The sequence below is a fragment of the Onychostruthus taczanowskii genome, unplaced genomic scaffold (assembly GCF_017590055.1).
Source record: "Onychostruthus taczanowskii isolate IOZ18803 unplaced genomic scaffold, ASM1759005v1 scaffold30, whole genome shotgun sequence".
Taxonomy (NCBI): domain Eukaryota; kingdom Metazoa; phylum Chordata; class Aves; order Passeriformes; family Passeridae; genus Onychostruthus; species Onychostruthus taczanowskii.
In genome coordinates this window covers 2,107,527-2,124,497 of record NW_024500350.1, presented here as the reverse complement: position 1 = coordinate 2,124,497, position 16,971 = coordinate 2,107,527, and the positions used below count along the sequence as shown (strand labels likewise).

At 49.0% G+C, this 16,971-nt stretch overlaps 1 protein-coding gene across 1 annotated transcript; it reads left to right on the top strand.

Moving 5' to 3' along the window:
- The first annotated feature begins 5,445 nt into the window (after nucleotides 1–5,445).
- Nucleotides 5,446–9,752, top strand: LOC121338396 (melanin-concentrating hormone receptor 1-like). Its single transcript, XM_041409317.1, has 2 exons — nucleotides 5,446–5,503; nucleotides 8,698–9,752. The coding sequence occupies exons 1-2, from the start codon at nucleotides 5,446–5,448 to the stop codon at nucleotides 9,744–9,746; spliced, it is 1,107 nt and encodes a 368-aa protein (XP_041265251.1). The 3' UTR covers nucleotides 9,747–9,752.
- Nucleotides 9,753–16,971: the final 7,219 nt, after the last annotated feature.

Sequence of the window (16,971 nt, the reverse complement as noted above, 5' to 3'; positions counted from 1 at the left end):
TTTATTTTTTCATTATCATTTTAAAAGGTTCCCACCTCTTCCACTGCCCTGAGCTACTGCCTCCAACCCCAGCAGATGCCTCTGTGCCCTGTGGTGGCACAGGGCCCATATGGTTGGTTTTCCTGGGGGGAAGTGGAGAGGAAAGGAACATCTGGCTGCTCCAGCAACCCAGCTGCTGAGGTGAGCAGAGCTTTTCCTGCAGGGGCCTGCAGGTTTGTGTCAGGAGGGTTTCCCATCCCATGCTACCACTGCTAACAGCCCCCTTGACGCAAGGCTTTGGTCTCACTTGGGATTTAATGCCTTATTAATTTTACAGATTTTGTGCTTGTTCACATCTTCTGCAAACTAAAAATTTCCTCTGACGTGCTGTATCAAATGTTTTACTGGACTTCAGGTAGATTTAAAAAATCAACTGTTACTGCTTTCTTCACCCCCACCACCCCTTCTGAGGACTAGGCAGCAGGATTGCAGTCTCTGGTTATAAAACACCACTTTTTTTTATTAGCCCCCACCACCACCCCTAGTTTGAGGCAGTAGGATTGCAGTCTCTGGTTATAAAACACCACTTTTTTTATTAGCTCTGTCATAAATCCTTACACTTGGATTTGCAATTTCATGTGACAGCTCTTTCCAGACTTTGAATGGAGTTTATCTCATTTCCCTGACTTGAACCTCTCAAGATTTTCCCTTTTGCTTCATCTTGGATCTGTAATTTCCATTTCCATTTCCAAGCTTAACAACATCCTAATTCTCATTGAAAAGAAGGATGGCATAGCGCTCATTTTGGGTTGGGCAGACACCAATTCTTGATCATCAACCCTCCACATCAATTCTCCTGTTCTGTCTCCTCTTGAGCTCCATGAACAGTTATCCACAAGCCACAGATCCAAGCCAAAACTTTCTTCCCCTCAGTTCAGACTCAGGAGGAATTCAGGTTACAGCTGCCTTCTCCTTGTGCTAATGCCTGTTCTTATAAAAGGGAATCAGTGACTAACAACAAATACATACCCCGAGGCAGGATTTGTCTCCCTGAGGGCTCCTGGCTGCTCCTGTCCAACATCAAGATGTGCTGGCAGCTTCTTATCTCCGACAAGGACACCGGGATCTGCCCATTTCACCAAGCACACATCCACATCCCTGACCTCAGCACATCGGCTGACCCAGCCCGACAGCCTCTCACAGGGCAAGTCCTGCTTAGCCCCTTGTTATTTTTGGCTGTGCCTTTGTCTCTGGGATCCTCTAACCTTTAGCAATGAAAACAAAACCACAGAAGGTGCTGCCCTGGCCTTTGGCTCGCTGGGAGCAGTGGGATGGGCAAAGGCTGAGGGCTTAAACCTCAAATTAGCAGTGTGGGACTGGAATGAGCCAGGCAGCTTGGACCTGTCATTTCAAGGGCAGGTGCCAGTAGGGAGAGAGGCGGTCATCATCTGGTTTCAGATAAATGCTCACTTTGTGTTAATTAATTAGAAATCCAGCACAGGTAACAGAAGAGCTTAGATGACCATTTAGCTGAAGAATTCCTGTAAAGCCACATGTAGCTATTGAGCAGCTGAGAAAGGGAATTCACCTGCTGCTTTCATTAGAGATCTCATGTCTAAGGGAAAGCAGAACCTGGGAGTTGGGAAATCAGGAGTTTGCTCATGGCTCAGCCTCCTTGTTCGTTAATAGCAGCTCAGGGCAGAACTGCATCACACACTAGCACTGACCTGAATCAAGTCAGGCACCAATGCAACATCAGCTCCTTTCCAACCTGCCAGACCATACATACTGCTGTGCACATCTGGATCAATGACAGCAGCATGTGAGTCACCACCAAGTTGCCTTCACAAACCTACCCCTCAAAAAGTTTGAGTTTTCTGTGTTTAGTTTTTTAATCAGATCATTACATTCAGTACACATCCCTCTGTGACATACAAAAGTTGTGCTGAGATAGACATTGTAGGAGGATGGATAAGATGCTGCCTAAACCAGGGCTGTTGTAGAGAGAATTGCTGTCAATTTTTGACCTCAAGCTCAGCCTGTGGCTTTAGGGAGATTGTTTAAGTTTGCTATCACTTCTTATCTACAGGGAAGGAAAATGTTATGTGGCAAAGACCCACTTTCCAGAATCAAAGGAGATAAAATGGAACAGCAGTTGGAAACTGCTTTACCAATCTTGCCTGGAAAGAAGGGAGACTGATGTGCAGCTATCAGACAAAGACAGCACTCAGCCAGCACGGAGGGTTGATGCACCATGTCTAACACATCCTGAATGAGATCATCCCTATCCCTAAGGCCACTACAAGAAAAAAACTTCACCACTAGGCTACTTGATCAATATAATCACAGTCAAAGAGCTAAGCAATAAAAATGCAGAGGCCCATTCAGTAAGTCTGGAGTCGTGAGTAAGGAGAGCAGTGAGTTCAAGGGGAGGATTTGCAACTTGGCTCTTAGCGAAGGCTTCTCTCTCCAGAGTGCAAATCAGAGCAGCAGCCAGGTGCTAAATAAATATTTAGCAAATGAGAAAGTCTCCCATTTAATGAGAAATTATTTGGTGAAACCAGCTGGGGAAATGGTTTCAGTAGCACGGTAACAGAAGCCGGCGCTGCTCTCTGCCCCACGGGATGCTGCGGTTCCACTCGTGTTGCGTAAGTCAGGATCTCCAGCTGGGACAGGCACAGGAAATATAACTCATTACTGAAATGCAAGAGCCTTTCAGGGTTAAACCGCTGTTAGACCAGCCAGATTCATTCCCTAGTTGCAGAATTTGCCTAGCAGCAGCTTTGGATGATTACTATCTTTCTTCATAACAGCGACGTTGCAGACAGGATGGTCTAAGTGTAGTGGTGATGCCAAGTTTGTAGGAAGAAGTAATTTTTCTTTCTTTTATGTTCAAGGGCTGAGCTCCATTTCCTCACTTTTATCTACATCATTAGGCTGTCGAGATGGCAGTTCCCTGTCTAAATGTTAATTACTATATCTCTCTCTTAAGAGGTGTTTTCAAGGGGTTAGTGCCTCAATCTTCCTTGTAATTACATGCAGTGGTTAGCACAACTCATCGGCTATATCCCAAGGTCCCCTGAGAGCTCATCCCTGCTGCAGTTTCCAGTAGATGAGCACTCACAGAACCAGTCCTTCAGAGAGCTGCTGTCTCCAAGTGTTCAGGCAGATAATGAGCCGATTGCTGTGCCTGCTGCTGCTGCCGACGGCGAGCTCTGTGCACAGGCAGGCTGCGCATCACCCGTTGCTGCAGTTCCAATTCCTCCCTTCTCTCTACCCCTCCAAACTCGGCAAAACTCTGCACAACCAGGGGCAAGAACTTCCAGATTATTGACAAAGCAAAAAAGGGAAAAGCAAACGTTGTCAAAGCCTGAATATAAAAGCCCAGTAATGAAACAGGGACACAGAAATGGTGGTGAGGCAGATCTCAGATGCTGAGCGTGGCTTTGTCATGTCAGGGACAGAGCTGCTGTGGGTTTTTATGCCTCTACAGCTGAGAAGAAGGAATTACAGTTTCCTCATGTGTGAGGCTTTTCTAAATGAATAGCAATAGCTGAGACTGCAAAATAAAACTAAAGTTGTGCTTTGGAACAACTGCTATATTTAAATGTCAGATTCTTTCTTTGAAAGCTATAAGATACCACATTCCTCTCCAGGGAAAGTGAGTAGGAGTCTGTCTTTGCAGGGAAAATGTTTGCAATAGCAACTCCCTACCAGTTTCCTATGCAAACACTCCTAATCCATACTTCAAGCCTGCATAAAATTAAATTATCTGAAGGCACTCTGCAGAGGACAGCACCCTGTTCACGACACTCCAACACCCACACACAAACCACTGCTTGCTTTGCAGCAGTAACCCCATAGAGATGAACACTATCATTTATCCAAGATGTGAAGGAAACAGTTTTTAAAGAAATATTAACTGAGAAACATCACTTTTCAACAAGTTGTGTATGTTCAAAACTTAGATACCACAGATACCTGCCGTGGAAAAAAACTCACAGGCAAATCACTGACTGAGGCAACTCCAGAGACTCAAAAAAAACTTACAGCAGAGCAGACAAATTGGCCTCAGCCTGTCTCTGATTTCTAAGAGCTTCAATGCCAGGGCAAAATGTGCACCAGATTTGTCTGCTGCTGGTCCACTAGAGGACAACCTAATAATGATGAACTCCTTTGGGTTACACAAAAATGGCCCATACTGAAACTGCTGCTGCCAAATCTGGCTGGGGGGCCATGCTGTGATTGTTGGTCTGTGTGTGCTGGGCCTCTCTTTTACAGGTACAGATTGATTCCTACAGAATTATGAAGTTCCAAAAAATGTCTTCTGCAGTTGATGCCAGCCTTTACAACTACAGAAAGAAAGATACAGAAGCAGGGGAGATTTCCAGACAGACATATGTCATTTTTATAAAGCAAACCATATCCACTGCACTGTGCTCTGCCACAGAGAAAACCCTGCCTGTTGCTGCTGGATTTCTCACAGGCTTCTGACATGATATCATGGGTTTTTTTCAGTCCAGGAAGTGCTCCGAGGTACAGAACGATCTGTTTGCCTTGGTAACGAGTGATTTATCAAACCGTAATGGAGGAATCCATCTCATGTATAAACAGCGGCCAGGAGCACAAGACAATCATCAGCTCAAAGCCACAGAAAAGCACAGGATACAGCTCTGGCAAGGTAAAGAAAAGGAATAAAACAGCTTCTCAAAACCCAAGGGAGTCCTTGCCTAGTATTTTTAAAGCAAATAGAAGACAAATAAAATCTGAGCTAGCAACAGAGCTAATTTCTTGAGCTAGGAAGCAAATGAGCTGTGGCAAGCAGCAGAACAGCAGAAAACAGCAGAGAATTAATTACAAGCGAAGTATCTCAGGTTAGAATTGGAGTTAGAGGCGGCGGAGGGTGAAAGCAACAGTTTTCAGTGGGTAATTTGCTTCCTTAACATCCTTCAGCCCCACTGGGGCTGTGCCTATGACTCGGGGATGAAAACTTCGTGTGTCTGTAAAGAGAAAAATACACACCGAAGGCAGACCAGAGCTACTTAAAAGAAGAAGAAAAAAAAAAATTGACAGTCCTGACGCCGGCGAGCGCAGACTGGCTGTGACCAGGAGGGCACAGATGCCAGCCATCCCTGGGGTGTGATGAGAAGGGGTGTGATGAGAAGGGGCACTGCCCAGCCCCCGTGTCCGCACTCGCCTTCCCTCCCACCGGCGGCGCCGAGGGATGCTCGCCCCCGGCGCGTCTGCCCGAGTCAGCTGCTCCTTGATGTCAGAACCCGCCCGGGCTCGGCGGGCGGCAGCGGAACCGAGCGCAGCCGAGCCTCAGCCGCTGCCGGCCGGCTCTGGGAGGGCTCCTTCCTCCTCCTCTTCTCCCGCCGGGAGGGCGCGGGGGAGCGGCGCGTCCCTCCGCGGAGCCGCCGGGGGAACTTGCCCAACTTTCCCCGCCCCGCTCCGGCGCTCGCTGCCATGGCCCCCGGCAACTCCTCCCGCAACTTCTCGGTGCCGGAGGCTCGGAACGGCTCAGGTGAGCGCGGACGGCGGCTCGGAGGGGCTGGGGGTGACGGGGGCTGGGGTGGGACCCCCCGCGCCCCGCCCGGGCCGTGCCGCCTTCAGCACCCGCGGGCGGACAGCGCCGGGGGCACGGGCGGGGAGCCGGGGCTGCGGGACCCCGGCCCCGCTCCGGAACGCCGCACCGCTCGGGGCCAGCCGCTACCTGTTGGCTGCCGGGCAGCAAACTCCAGCAGCCCGCAGGTCCTGGCTGCTGGGAAGGGAGGAACCAGGCTAGACAGGGAGGGAGGCATGGAAAAGATGAGACAGCGCTGGAGAGGGATGTAGAGAGCCTTGCTGGTTTTCTCCATACGACCCTGTTTTCAAATCAATAGTTTAGGGTAATGCAATAGAGTTCTCAATGATTCAAGCTGATGAAGCTCTTCAACAGAAGGTGGTTTATATGTGGTTTTTGACTCTTTCTGCACCAGCACAATTCTTTAGAAACCAAAAGTGTGGTTTTCTGAAAGTGTGGTTTTCTGAAAGTGTGGTTTTCTGAAAGTGTGGTTTCCTTCCAAAAAGCAGTGAAGACGAAGTCTCTTACACATCAGGGTATGGCTTAGAACGACAAGTACCTTAGAGAAAAAAAATTAGCCCAGTCCTCATTCAGTTCACATAGTGCAGCCCCTTTGGGACTTTAAGAAAAAAATATCAGGGCAGCCACAGACCTACAAACAAGGACAAATCAATGCCTGAAGTAGCTACTTAAATACAAAATGTGTTCACTTGGATATGCACAAAAGCAGTACTGAAAATTCAGATTCAATGATGTCTCAAGATGAAAGAGTCTTTAGAAAAGACAGAACTTTTGAGTATTTGATATATGTGCTCTTCTGACTCCAGCCTATAAAACACATGAACTTCAGCTTCAAATTAGTGCAGCTAATAATTCATGCAAGTCCTGCTGGTACAGACAGCATCAGCAGGACGGGTGCTACAGCACTGCACAGCCCACCTCTCACACAAAGCCTTTGGGCCTGCACACATCCTGCTTTGAGGCTGGTGAGCTCATTCCAAATGTTATGGAATTGCCATGAGCACTGTATCGATTGTGCAGCAGGAAAGGGACATTTTGTCCCCATTTCCAGCTAACCATGTGGCATTTATGTTTCGCTCCAAGAATCCTTTCCAACCACACTCATAGAGTTTGTGGTTAAAAGAAAGGAAATCAGAATTCATAACAGTTCTATGCAGAACTGCAGGACCAGAATCATCATCTTCCAGTTTCTAGTCCTCCATCTTCCAGCATTAAGGAGGCTTGAGATATCTTTGGATGCTCAAGGGTCTCAGATTTCAAGAGGGTGCTGATGGCTGTAGGTTATCTACTAAAAATCTCATAGCAGGGTACATTTCCTTGCATTAATGGGCCACCAGGAGGAACAGGGACCACTTAAACCCCCCACAAATGGTCTGGACAAGGCTTTTTTTGTCTTATCAGCCAAGCCTGGCTTCCACCTTCAGGCCCCTGCTAGTTCTCCTGTGCCTCACTGGCTGCTTTCCAACACCTGCAGAGAGGCTTCCCAATAAAATGGTGCAGGAACTGCTTTATTGGGTTCTGGCATTGGCCTTGTTCATGCCTAAGCTCGCTGCTACCTAATGCCAAAAGGACTGAGCCAGTGGCAGCTCATCATGGCCACTTCTAAGAGCACTGATTTATGGCACACACATTTCCAGCCACAGGCCAGCAGTGTAGCCCCAGTTATCTTGCTAATTCCGTCAAACTTCTCTGTCACACCAAAGTAAATGTGGGGAAGTTTGTACTCAAGAATTCCAGAGGTCAAAGTCAGCAAATACCACTTCAGCAAACAGACACCACTTTGGCAAAGACTACACCTGAAGTATCTGTTTTTCCACTTAATCTAATTGTCAAGATTTCCCTAGGTTCTTTTGGAGGAGGCTTCCCCACTTCTGCTGCTAGGGAGATGGAACAGCTCAGTGACTGAAAACATTTCCAATTAGCAGCACATTGAATCATCTGCAATTCAATGAAAGGCAGCCTAGGCTGAGGGGCTGTCACGCACAGTCCTTGTAACATAAATAACTCACACAAAACCATTTCCTAGAAAAAAAACCCACCAGGTCTCATAGGAAAGGAATAATGAGATGAAAGGAGATTTTCCTCAGCTAAGAAAGGCTGTTTTAGACTTCAGCACACAGGAATCCTGCAGAACAGAGAACACCACCAGCATTGCCTTCGACACCACCTCCTGTGCCCAAGAGCTTGTGGCTTCAAAATGTGATTTTACACCCAAGTGAGGGACAAGGCCAATGATTATGTTTGGGGGTCCCACCCCAAAGAGCAACAGTCAAGCATTGGTGTGGATAAGCTAAGTGTTATCAGGCAAGAATTTTGCCTTGGAAATCCACCCACATCCAGAACTCAAAGACAGCTTTAAGCTGTTTTTCTCCTAGACAATCCCTGTTGAAGGGCTCCTCTGAAACATACTCCCAATCCTTGTCTGGCTACATACTTAGATTTCTTTGTAGGAAAGACACTAGAGAAAGGGAGAGAGGCAGGGAAGCAAGATGGAAAGAAGAATGTTCTCTGACCTAACCTTGGTAGGAGAACAGGGACACAGCCAGGGTACAGTCCCAGATCTCACAATACAGATAAGCATGAGGTGTCTGCCTGCATGGCCAATGAACTCTGTGTCTCATACCATACAACAGATAAACTGAAGCATTCTGACAGTAGCTTGAGCATTGACTTTATCCAGATTTTGGCACCCACAGAAAGACTTTACTTCTCCAGTGTGGGAAGCACAAGCTGCCTCATCCACTCCCCTCAAAAACAGCTAAAGCCATTTCACTCCGTGGAATAAAAGTTACTCTCAACACTGTCAGGTGCTGGTGAATGCAGAGGCATGCCAGCCAGAGGTCAGTCCCTCAAAAAAGGGCTGGGGAGTTGCAGAGCAGGACAGAAGAACATCGGGAGAGCTGAGGAAAGATGCCTGCACATAGCCAGGTTTGGACATGCTGCACGTACTGAGAGGCAGAGAAGGAAGTGCCAAATCCCCAGCTTAGCCTCTCCAAGTGCTGGAAAGGGTATTAAAAATCATTCCAATCTATGTTTTTGATGGGGATGGGTCCATTTGCAGGACAGGGCAAGCACACTGAATTGTAAAGAGGTTGTCTCTGGGTTGCACTCACTGCTTTGGTTTGTTTTGGCAGTAGCAGAGAAGCCAGCACCACACACCAATGTGATCATGCCCAGTCTCTTCAGCATCATCTGCTTCCTGGGCATCATGGGGAACCTCATTGTGATCTTCACTATCGTCAAGAAGAAGAAGCTGAGGTGCAAGCAGACCGTGCCTGATATTTTCATCTTCAACCTCTCCATTGTGGACCTCCTCTTCCTCCTGGGCATGCCCTTCCTCATCCACCAGCTCTTAGGCAACGGCTCGTGGTACTTTGGAGCTCCCCTGTGCACCATCATCACCGCCCTGGACACAAACAGCCAGATCACCAGCACCAACATCCTCACGGTGATGACACTGGACCGCTACCTGGCCACCGTCTACCCCCTCAAGTCCACCTACGTTCGGACGCCGTGCGTTGCGGCTCTCGTCATCTGCCTGGTGTGGCTCCTGTCCTTCCTGACCATCATTCCCGTGTGGATGTACGCAGGCCTCATGCCCCTGGAGGACGGGACTGTGCGCTGTGCTCTCCTGCTCCCCAACCCAGAGACCGACATCTACTGGTTCACCCTCTACCAGTTCATGCTGGCCTTTGCTGTGCCCTTGGTCATCATCTGCGTGGTCTATTTCAAGATCCTCCAGCACATGGCCACCACCGTGGTCCCGCTGCCCCAGAGGAGTCTCCGGGTGCGTACGAAGAAGGTCACCCGAATGGCAGTCGCCATCTGTTCCGCCTTTTTTATTTGCTGGGCTCCCTTCTACATCCTCCAGCTTGTTCACCTGGGCATCGACACCCCATCCATGGCCTTCTTTTACGCCTACGACTTTGCCATTAGCTTGGGCTACGCCAACAGCTGCCTCAACCCCTTCCTCTACATCGCCCTCAGCGAGACCTTCAAGCGCCAGTTCCTGGTGGCCATTCGCCCCACCAAAGAGCCCTGTCGCAACAGCAGCTCTGCCAACAACAACAGCATGACAGAGGCCAGCGTGTGCCTGAAGCTGGCGTCAGAATCCACCCAGCAGACTCAGTTTCAGGAGGACTTTTCCCCACGCTCGCTGCCGGTGACTGTGGCTGTTCACTAGGGCACTCTGAAGGGAGGGCAGAAGAAAGCCTCTGGATCTGGGATTTGATGGAGGAGCAGCAGCTTCAGGCAAGTCTAGGAGATGCCTATGGACTACAAACTTCCACCTCCAAAATGCAGGTGCCTATCTTTTCCATTACTCTGTTCCTGCACTGTTCCCAGCCTGTGAGATTCTGTGTGCTGCCGTTTTTCACCCTGCACAGGAGGACTCCGCCACCACTGGGCCCCCAAAGAGGATGAATGGAAAAGAGAGGAAAGGACAGAAAGGATTTCTGGGGGGAATATTCACCCTACAAGAGTAAAACCTCTAACAACACTGCCCAATGATTCCTCATCTCTTGGCCCAACCAGGGTTCCTAAGCAGCTTGTCAACATAGAGCTTCTTCATTCAAACTTGAACCTTTGAACCACAATGTCTTTTTTTTTTTTTTTTTTTTTTTTTAAGTAATCTGCGGACTTTGCTGGCTGTGCCGATATTCTAGAAGCACACAGCAGAGAGATCTTGGGGACAGAAGTCTCACGCAACCCTGTTGCTTGGCTTTTCAGTCCAGCCCCATCTGCCTCCAGTGGGCTTTATTGTTTGGCAACCAAAACACTTCAAGAACTGGCTCATTTTGATGCTAATCCCAAATATTTCAAGCAAAATAAGACACATAATAATCACACTGCTTCAAGGGACTCCAAAGAATTCTCAAAACTGCTGCTGCTAACACCAGCTTTGTGGTTTTTCATGCCAATGAGCAGATTTTCACAGTGCTAGTTCTTCATGCTGCTCCTGTGCCTCACAGTCTGCACGGCCATTGGGGAACCCCCGGCAGAGGGTTTTAAGGAGGACTAAAAATCACAATCTGTGGAGCGAGAAGCTGTGAAAAAGCAGCTCAGGGGAAGCAGAGTTGCTTATGCAGCTTCCTCAAAAATAACAAATGCTTTACACTAAGTTAAAAGAGGGAAAATTAAATGTCTGTGTGTTGCATATGCAGCTTTAACAGTCGGAGGTTAGGAAGTAACTCTGCTCATTATAAAGTAGAGAAAAGACAGCAGAGATCAGCTCAAAGCAGGGATTACACCGACAGCCTGTGCTGGGCTCCACAGGGACCACGCAGGCATTGTTCACCACTTTGTCAGACATGGAGGGACGGGTTACTGTAGATGGATTTAATTTAAAGAATTAAAAAGATCAAACAGTCCAAAGGAATTTGTTATACCACACTTAGGGTTTCACGCCACCAGCCACCCACGATATGCTGAGAACAGAATTTCACCCTTACTCAGCTCCAAAGCAAAACTGGTCACCTGCACAGGGTGTCCTAAGCCACACACACACTCTCACAGGTGTAAGTGCATTCAAGTACACACATCACACTTGTAAGTGCATTCAAGTACAGTCAATATTTCAGGCTACACCCTGCAGAGAGCACACAGCCATTCGCTCACCTCTGGCGATCAAAGCAGTCAGGTGTGCAGCACCAGCACCTCTGACACCATCAGATGCAGCACGTTGCCTTCTGAGTCATTGGACAAACCTCAGGACAGGGTCTCTCTGTATTTTCTTCCAGGCTCTGTCAAAACCAGCACATCAGACTGTGACTGAGATGATCTTGTGGATTTTTCGCCTGCGTTTCCCCAGCCAACAAAGCCAGACACCTGCAGAACTTTCAAGCTTTATGGCTCAAAAGTCTTTGCTCCGTTTTAACTGCCAGGAATTTTCACCTGCTGTTTTTCACGGAGCTGCTTTGCTCTTTGGTCAGTACTCTCCCTGAAGGGCTCGGATGGAGCGAAGGTCGAGGAGGATGTGTGCTGTGCCAGCCAGACTTGCCCTCGGGACAAGGGAAGCTATTGTGTTACCTTTCTCCCAAGAGGCAGGGAAGGGAAGAACTGGCACACTTTTCTGGGAAAGGAGGTGGTAATGACTGGGTGGGTGTTTCTTCCTCTAGTGCCAGCCATAAGGAAAGTATGAGAGGTGAAAACAGCCTGAGATATCAGGGCTCTGGCAGAGAGCAGTACATTGAAGATATTATCTTGCTTACACAGTAAAGGTGTTTATGGTCGAACGAGTCTGTTCCCATCTGAAGTGAGTCGATCTGAACGGCATGGCCAAGCCATGAGCTAAAAACCACAGGGGCAAGTGGGCTAACCAAGAAGGGAGGCCACCCCAGCACCGACTGGTGCAGCACTCAGGAGGGGTTTGTGGGGCAGACCTTTCCCAGATCTCATCACACTGAAGTCAACACACCAGTCCAACCAACACTGACCACAACACAGGCACCTTCCCAGCTTGAAGTCCTGTAGATCTCATCTGTGTGAGGTGGAAAGCTGTACTGGAGAGACTGGTCCCAACACCACGGAGAAAGCTTCCAGTCAGCCAGTGTCCCAGGAGAAGCATGTGCCCCTTCCCACTACCCTGCAAAGGCTCATGGTTTCGTTCACTCATGTTTCTCCTGCCTGTCCTGAAGGGGTTTCCTAGTCCAAATGCTAAAATACTGACTGTGGGGTCCTTCCCTTCCCATGTACATCCATAAAAGTGTGACAAATACTCCCTGAGAGGACAAGGATATGGACACCTGTGTATGTATGGAGAGGCTAGGAAGAAAGGCACAGATAGGAAGCAAAGTAGCAAAGAACACAGCCAGCATATAACTTTTGTCAGCTTCCCAAAATCACCCCAAAGCACAGGGCAAGGTGAACAAAAGCCTGTCCTTAGGAGCAAACCTGATGATCAAATGCCTTCAGAGGTGTCACTCTACCTGGACAATAAGGCAAGGCCTTCCAGGAGCTACACACTCTGTGCACCTTGGTGTAACCTCCTCCAAACATCCTATCCCTTTCCCAACTTTTTCAGAGCTGGCTTTATTCACTCAGAGAGTCCATTGACATTCTGGTTTGTGTTCAGCTTTACCCCTTTGTCCCTCTGCTCTTTGTATTTATTATGTGATCTCCTGTCTCAGTGCCTTGGTTACCAAGGGCAGAGCCTGAATAAAGGGAATTGCAAAGTAGGGAAGGGCCCAGCTACTCGTGCAAGGATGGAGAGGCCGGAGTGCTGCGAGGGCTGCCCGAGAGGCACCGTGAGAAGGGCAGAGATAAGGCAGCTCATTTCCCAGCAGTGCTGCTTCCCATACACAGCGATAGATACACATTTCTATCCTGGGAGAAATCAAAGGGAAATCCAGCTGAAAAAACAGGGGAAAAACACCCTCAAAACCAAAGGGTGGTAGAAAAACTATTCAATCTGGTTTTTCAGATCAACAGCCTGCTATGCTTGAGGAGACAAATTTCCTCTGCTCATTTTGCCAGCACTTCTCCCATGTGTTTGTGAGCTGCCTTGTCAGACAGCAGGGCGACAGATGGGTTCACTCTCCAGCCCCTCCTCTTCCCCTCATTGTCCTCAGAGGTGCAAGTGAAGCCACATGTCACAGCTCTGCTCTTGATAAACTCTCACAAAAGGGCAGATGGTCCAGTTACTTTTACTCCTACTTTCCCTCCTAGTGACAAACCCATCCTTGGCTGCTTGTGGCAGGATTCAGTCCCCAGCTCACCCTTCTCTGTTACCTCTACTCCACTCTCCACCTCCTTGTGTCCCCACAGGCAGTAAAACAAAGTCCTGCCTTCCCCCAGTCACAGCTCTGCCAAGCCATCCCTGGAGCTGAGCTCCCCGGGGCACAGCTGGTGACATCCTGGACACCCCTCTCCACCTGAAGTCTGTGCACAGCCAAACCTGCCCAGGAGAAAACTGCCGTGATGGAGCACACGGATGGAGGCTGCAGGGTGGGGAGAAGGGAAAGGTGGGGTGACTCACTGGCCCCTGGGACACAGCCAGAGCCTGACTAATCCTGTTTCTCAGCCCTCCTGGGCTGCTAATTGAATGCATTTCATTCAGCAGACTCACCGGTGGGAGAGGAGCCACGTGGCAGGTACAGATACGTACCCAGCCCTAAACTCACTTCTCCTAAATCCTCCTGCCAGATGCAGGGACCACACAACAATGCCCTGCCCTGCTCACCCCCTGTTAGCAAAGCAGCACAGCCAAACCCCCACAGCCTTTCCACTGGCTCCATCCCTGCTGTGAGGATGGGGAGAGGCAGCAAAAACGAAACACAGCCACAGGGGAGAAGTAAAGGGGGAAGGATGTCTCATCTTCAGCCCCATTCTCCCAGTGACAGGCTCCTCCAGTCTCCAGAATCTGCATTGAACAGGGAACTCACTGAACTGGGGGAAAAACTTTGCTAAGAGATGTGGACCACAACTGCAGAAGGGCATGGGAGAGAGAGGATACCAGCTCGGAGCTTTTATCCCTATCCACATCCTCTTTGGGAAACAGCTCCTGTGATCTTATAGGACACAATAATCGTTCCTGTCACATCTTTCTACCAGGAGGGCTGCCTTGCTATGGAAAGCACCACTCCTGCTGTCCCAGTCTGGCTCAGGGACAGCAGCAGCACTGGTTCCTCCCAAAGGGTAGAGCTGGGCTCCAACAACTGCAGAGCCACCCGTGAGAAGCGGCCTCAGCGTGGCCGTGCACGGAGCAGTGCTTCCAGAGGCACTTCAGGAGTGCTGAGGACAAACACACCAGAGAAGCCCTCAGGGTGTCACCTCAGGACCTCTCACCATCCCTAGACACTGCTGGAGTCAGGTCCATGCTCCCTGGGTCCCTGCTCTGCTCCTCCAAAGCCAAGTCACTGCGTCAGCCTCGCCCTGCCCACGCACTGCAGCTGAGCAGCACAAGCACCACCGAGGGCTCAAGGCCTCGTCCTGCAGGTCCACACAGGGTCAGTCCTTTGGAAATGAGAGCCAGGTTCTGCCCAAAACACCAGGGGTGAATTGGCACCACAGCACTGAGGGGGTTTTTAGCACCCCAGGGAGCAGATCCCACTCCAGGCACCAACTGTTCATCATCCAGCACGGCATTGCAATGGGATCTGGATCCACAGAAATGCATTTGGGGCAATGATTTTCCCAAGCTTTAGTTAAACCAAAACTGGAGTGTGTCCCTGTTTAAGCTTTAAACCTCTTTTCTTCCACTTGGAATTGAGTTAACAAATGAGTCAGCCCTTCCCTCCAACCTGTGCTCTTGTGTCCCCTGCAGGTCTCCACTCACAGAGTAGGCAGCCTGAGAGTCAGTGGCATCAATTTAATTATTCTGTGTTTAGTTACTACTCGGTTGCCTTTGCTAAGTCTGGAGGAGCTCTTACAATTATCTTCCTACAAATGCTCAGAAACACTGGTCTGCCATTCCCTGCCCCACCAGACCCTTCAGGGCAGAGAGCAGAGCTCTCCTTAGGCAGCCACAGCAAGGAAGGCTCCTGCCTCATCCAGGAGCAGGATGTCTCACACCCACATCCTACTCCAGCCTCCAATCCTCTACCCCCTTCTCCCATGGGGCTTGAACACAGAAAGGCAAATTCTAACATTTTCATGCACATTTTGGCACAGAGGACTCAATAGGGATAAGCAGAGGGATGGAAACAGTGGGTGAAGTTATCATTGATGAGAGTTTCTAAAAGTTCTTATTGACTTACTCCTTTAGGAACTTTGCTCTTGGAGGTGCACCTTCTCCAGCAGCCAGGTCCCTCCCACCATGATATTGAAAGAGATTGTGAAAGGAGCAGACTGTTCACATCAGGGCTCCCTGTCCTCCTTCCTCTCAGCTTGTGAATTAAGACTAAATTTCAATTTGCACTAAACCTTTTGGGGACTTAACTCCCGCCCACTTTTGTTCTCCTTAAAGGTCAACTGGTTACAACCACCTAGATTCCAGCTAGGATTTCATCTTAGACCTTCAAGTGCTCTGGACTTGTACATTTGTTATGTTATCAACACAGAAACTATTTGAGAAGAAAAAAGAAAAGAGTAAAATGTCACCTCTGAGAGTTAGAACAAGCCCTTTGCTTTCATTCAGATCCAGATATTTTTCCTCAGCCAACTGCTGCCACTGAAGAAAGCACATGAACATTTGCTCTCAGGCTGTGCCAGCCACAGCCCCCAGTCAGTACTGGGGGGCTCAGGTCTAAGAACAAACACTGGCAGCTCAATGAGAAAGGGCTCATTTGCTGTAATTAATATTCAGCCTTTCTGCAGCATGGGAAACATCGATTGTTCCGTGAGAAATAAATCATGTGTCTTTCTTGGGAGGATTTTAATGAACTGCACCCCCTCCCCCCCCTTTTCCTGACACTTTCAGACTCAGAGTAAAAGGAAAAAAAAAGAAAAACAACATGCCAGCATCTCCCCATCAACCATGTAGTGGCCCAATCAGGCTAATTAAGATGTCTCCTGTGTGCTGAGGGAGGCTTTACCCAGCAAATCCAGCCCCACTGTTCATTATATTGCCACAGCACAGCTAATTACTCCTGGCTTTAGTGGGGAGAGGAGCAGACCAGCTTTGTGTGCAGCTGGGAAAAGGGCTGTGCTGGATACAGTCAGGTTCTGCCTTTCTCTCTGGCCCTACCAGCTCTCCTGGAGCTCTGAAGGCTACAGGATGGAAGAAGAGGCTGAGCTGGGCAGTTGTCTCTCATAAGAAGAACATCATAAAGACCTAAACACGCCTTTATTTTGTCTCCAGACTCACCCTGACACCTTCAACAACAGTTAACCAGGGAACCTGCCTGGAACATGCTCTGGGACCAAAGCAGCCAAACCTCCCAAGGGGTGTGGGTACCAAAGGATGGCACCCTACACAAGGGCACCCAGCAGGCACTGCCAGCACTGCCCAGCTCCCAGGGGCACAGGCAGCCTCAGATCCCTCGGCCACAGGGAAATCCAGAGCCTCCTCTCACTCACCACTGCTTCCCCTGAGATTAATGATTTGGGATTAGAGAAAAGCCAAGACAAACAAGGTCTGAGTCATGCCAAAAGCTTCTTCTGGCTGCCTAAGACTCAGGGCTCTGATTTCACTACCAAAATGAGCTGCTAAGAAGGCAAGATGACGTGTTGCTGTCCTCTAGTTCCCGAGTCTAAAAATTTCAGATGTTTTACAAGTATTTATGACCCAAACCTCAGATGAAGGCTGGAGACAGGAGAATAAGGAGGATCATTTTATCCTTGGAAAGTGTGGGCTGTTGTCTCAGATAAAATCTTCAGTACTGCTGAGAAAAGCAACTGCTTATCCTGACTGTCCTTAAGTAGAGGAAAGGAAAACAGGAGAGAGCAGTGGGTGGCTCAAGGAAAGACAAAGCCACCAGTGACAGACCAAAGCTGCTGAGGAGCTGCAGCACCAGGGGCCAGGCAGAGCA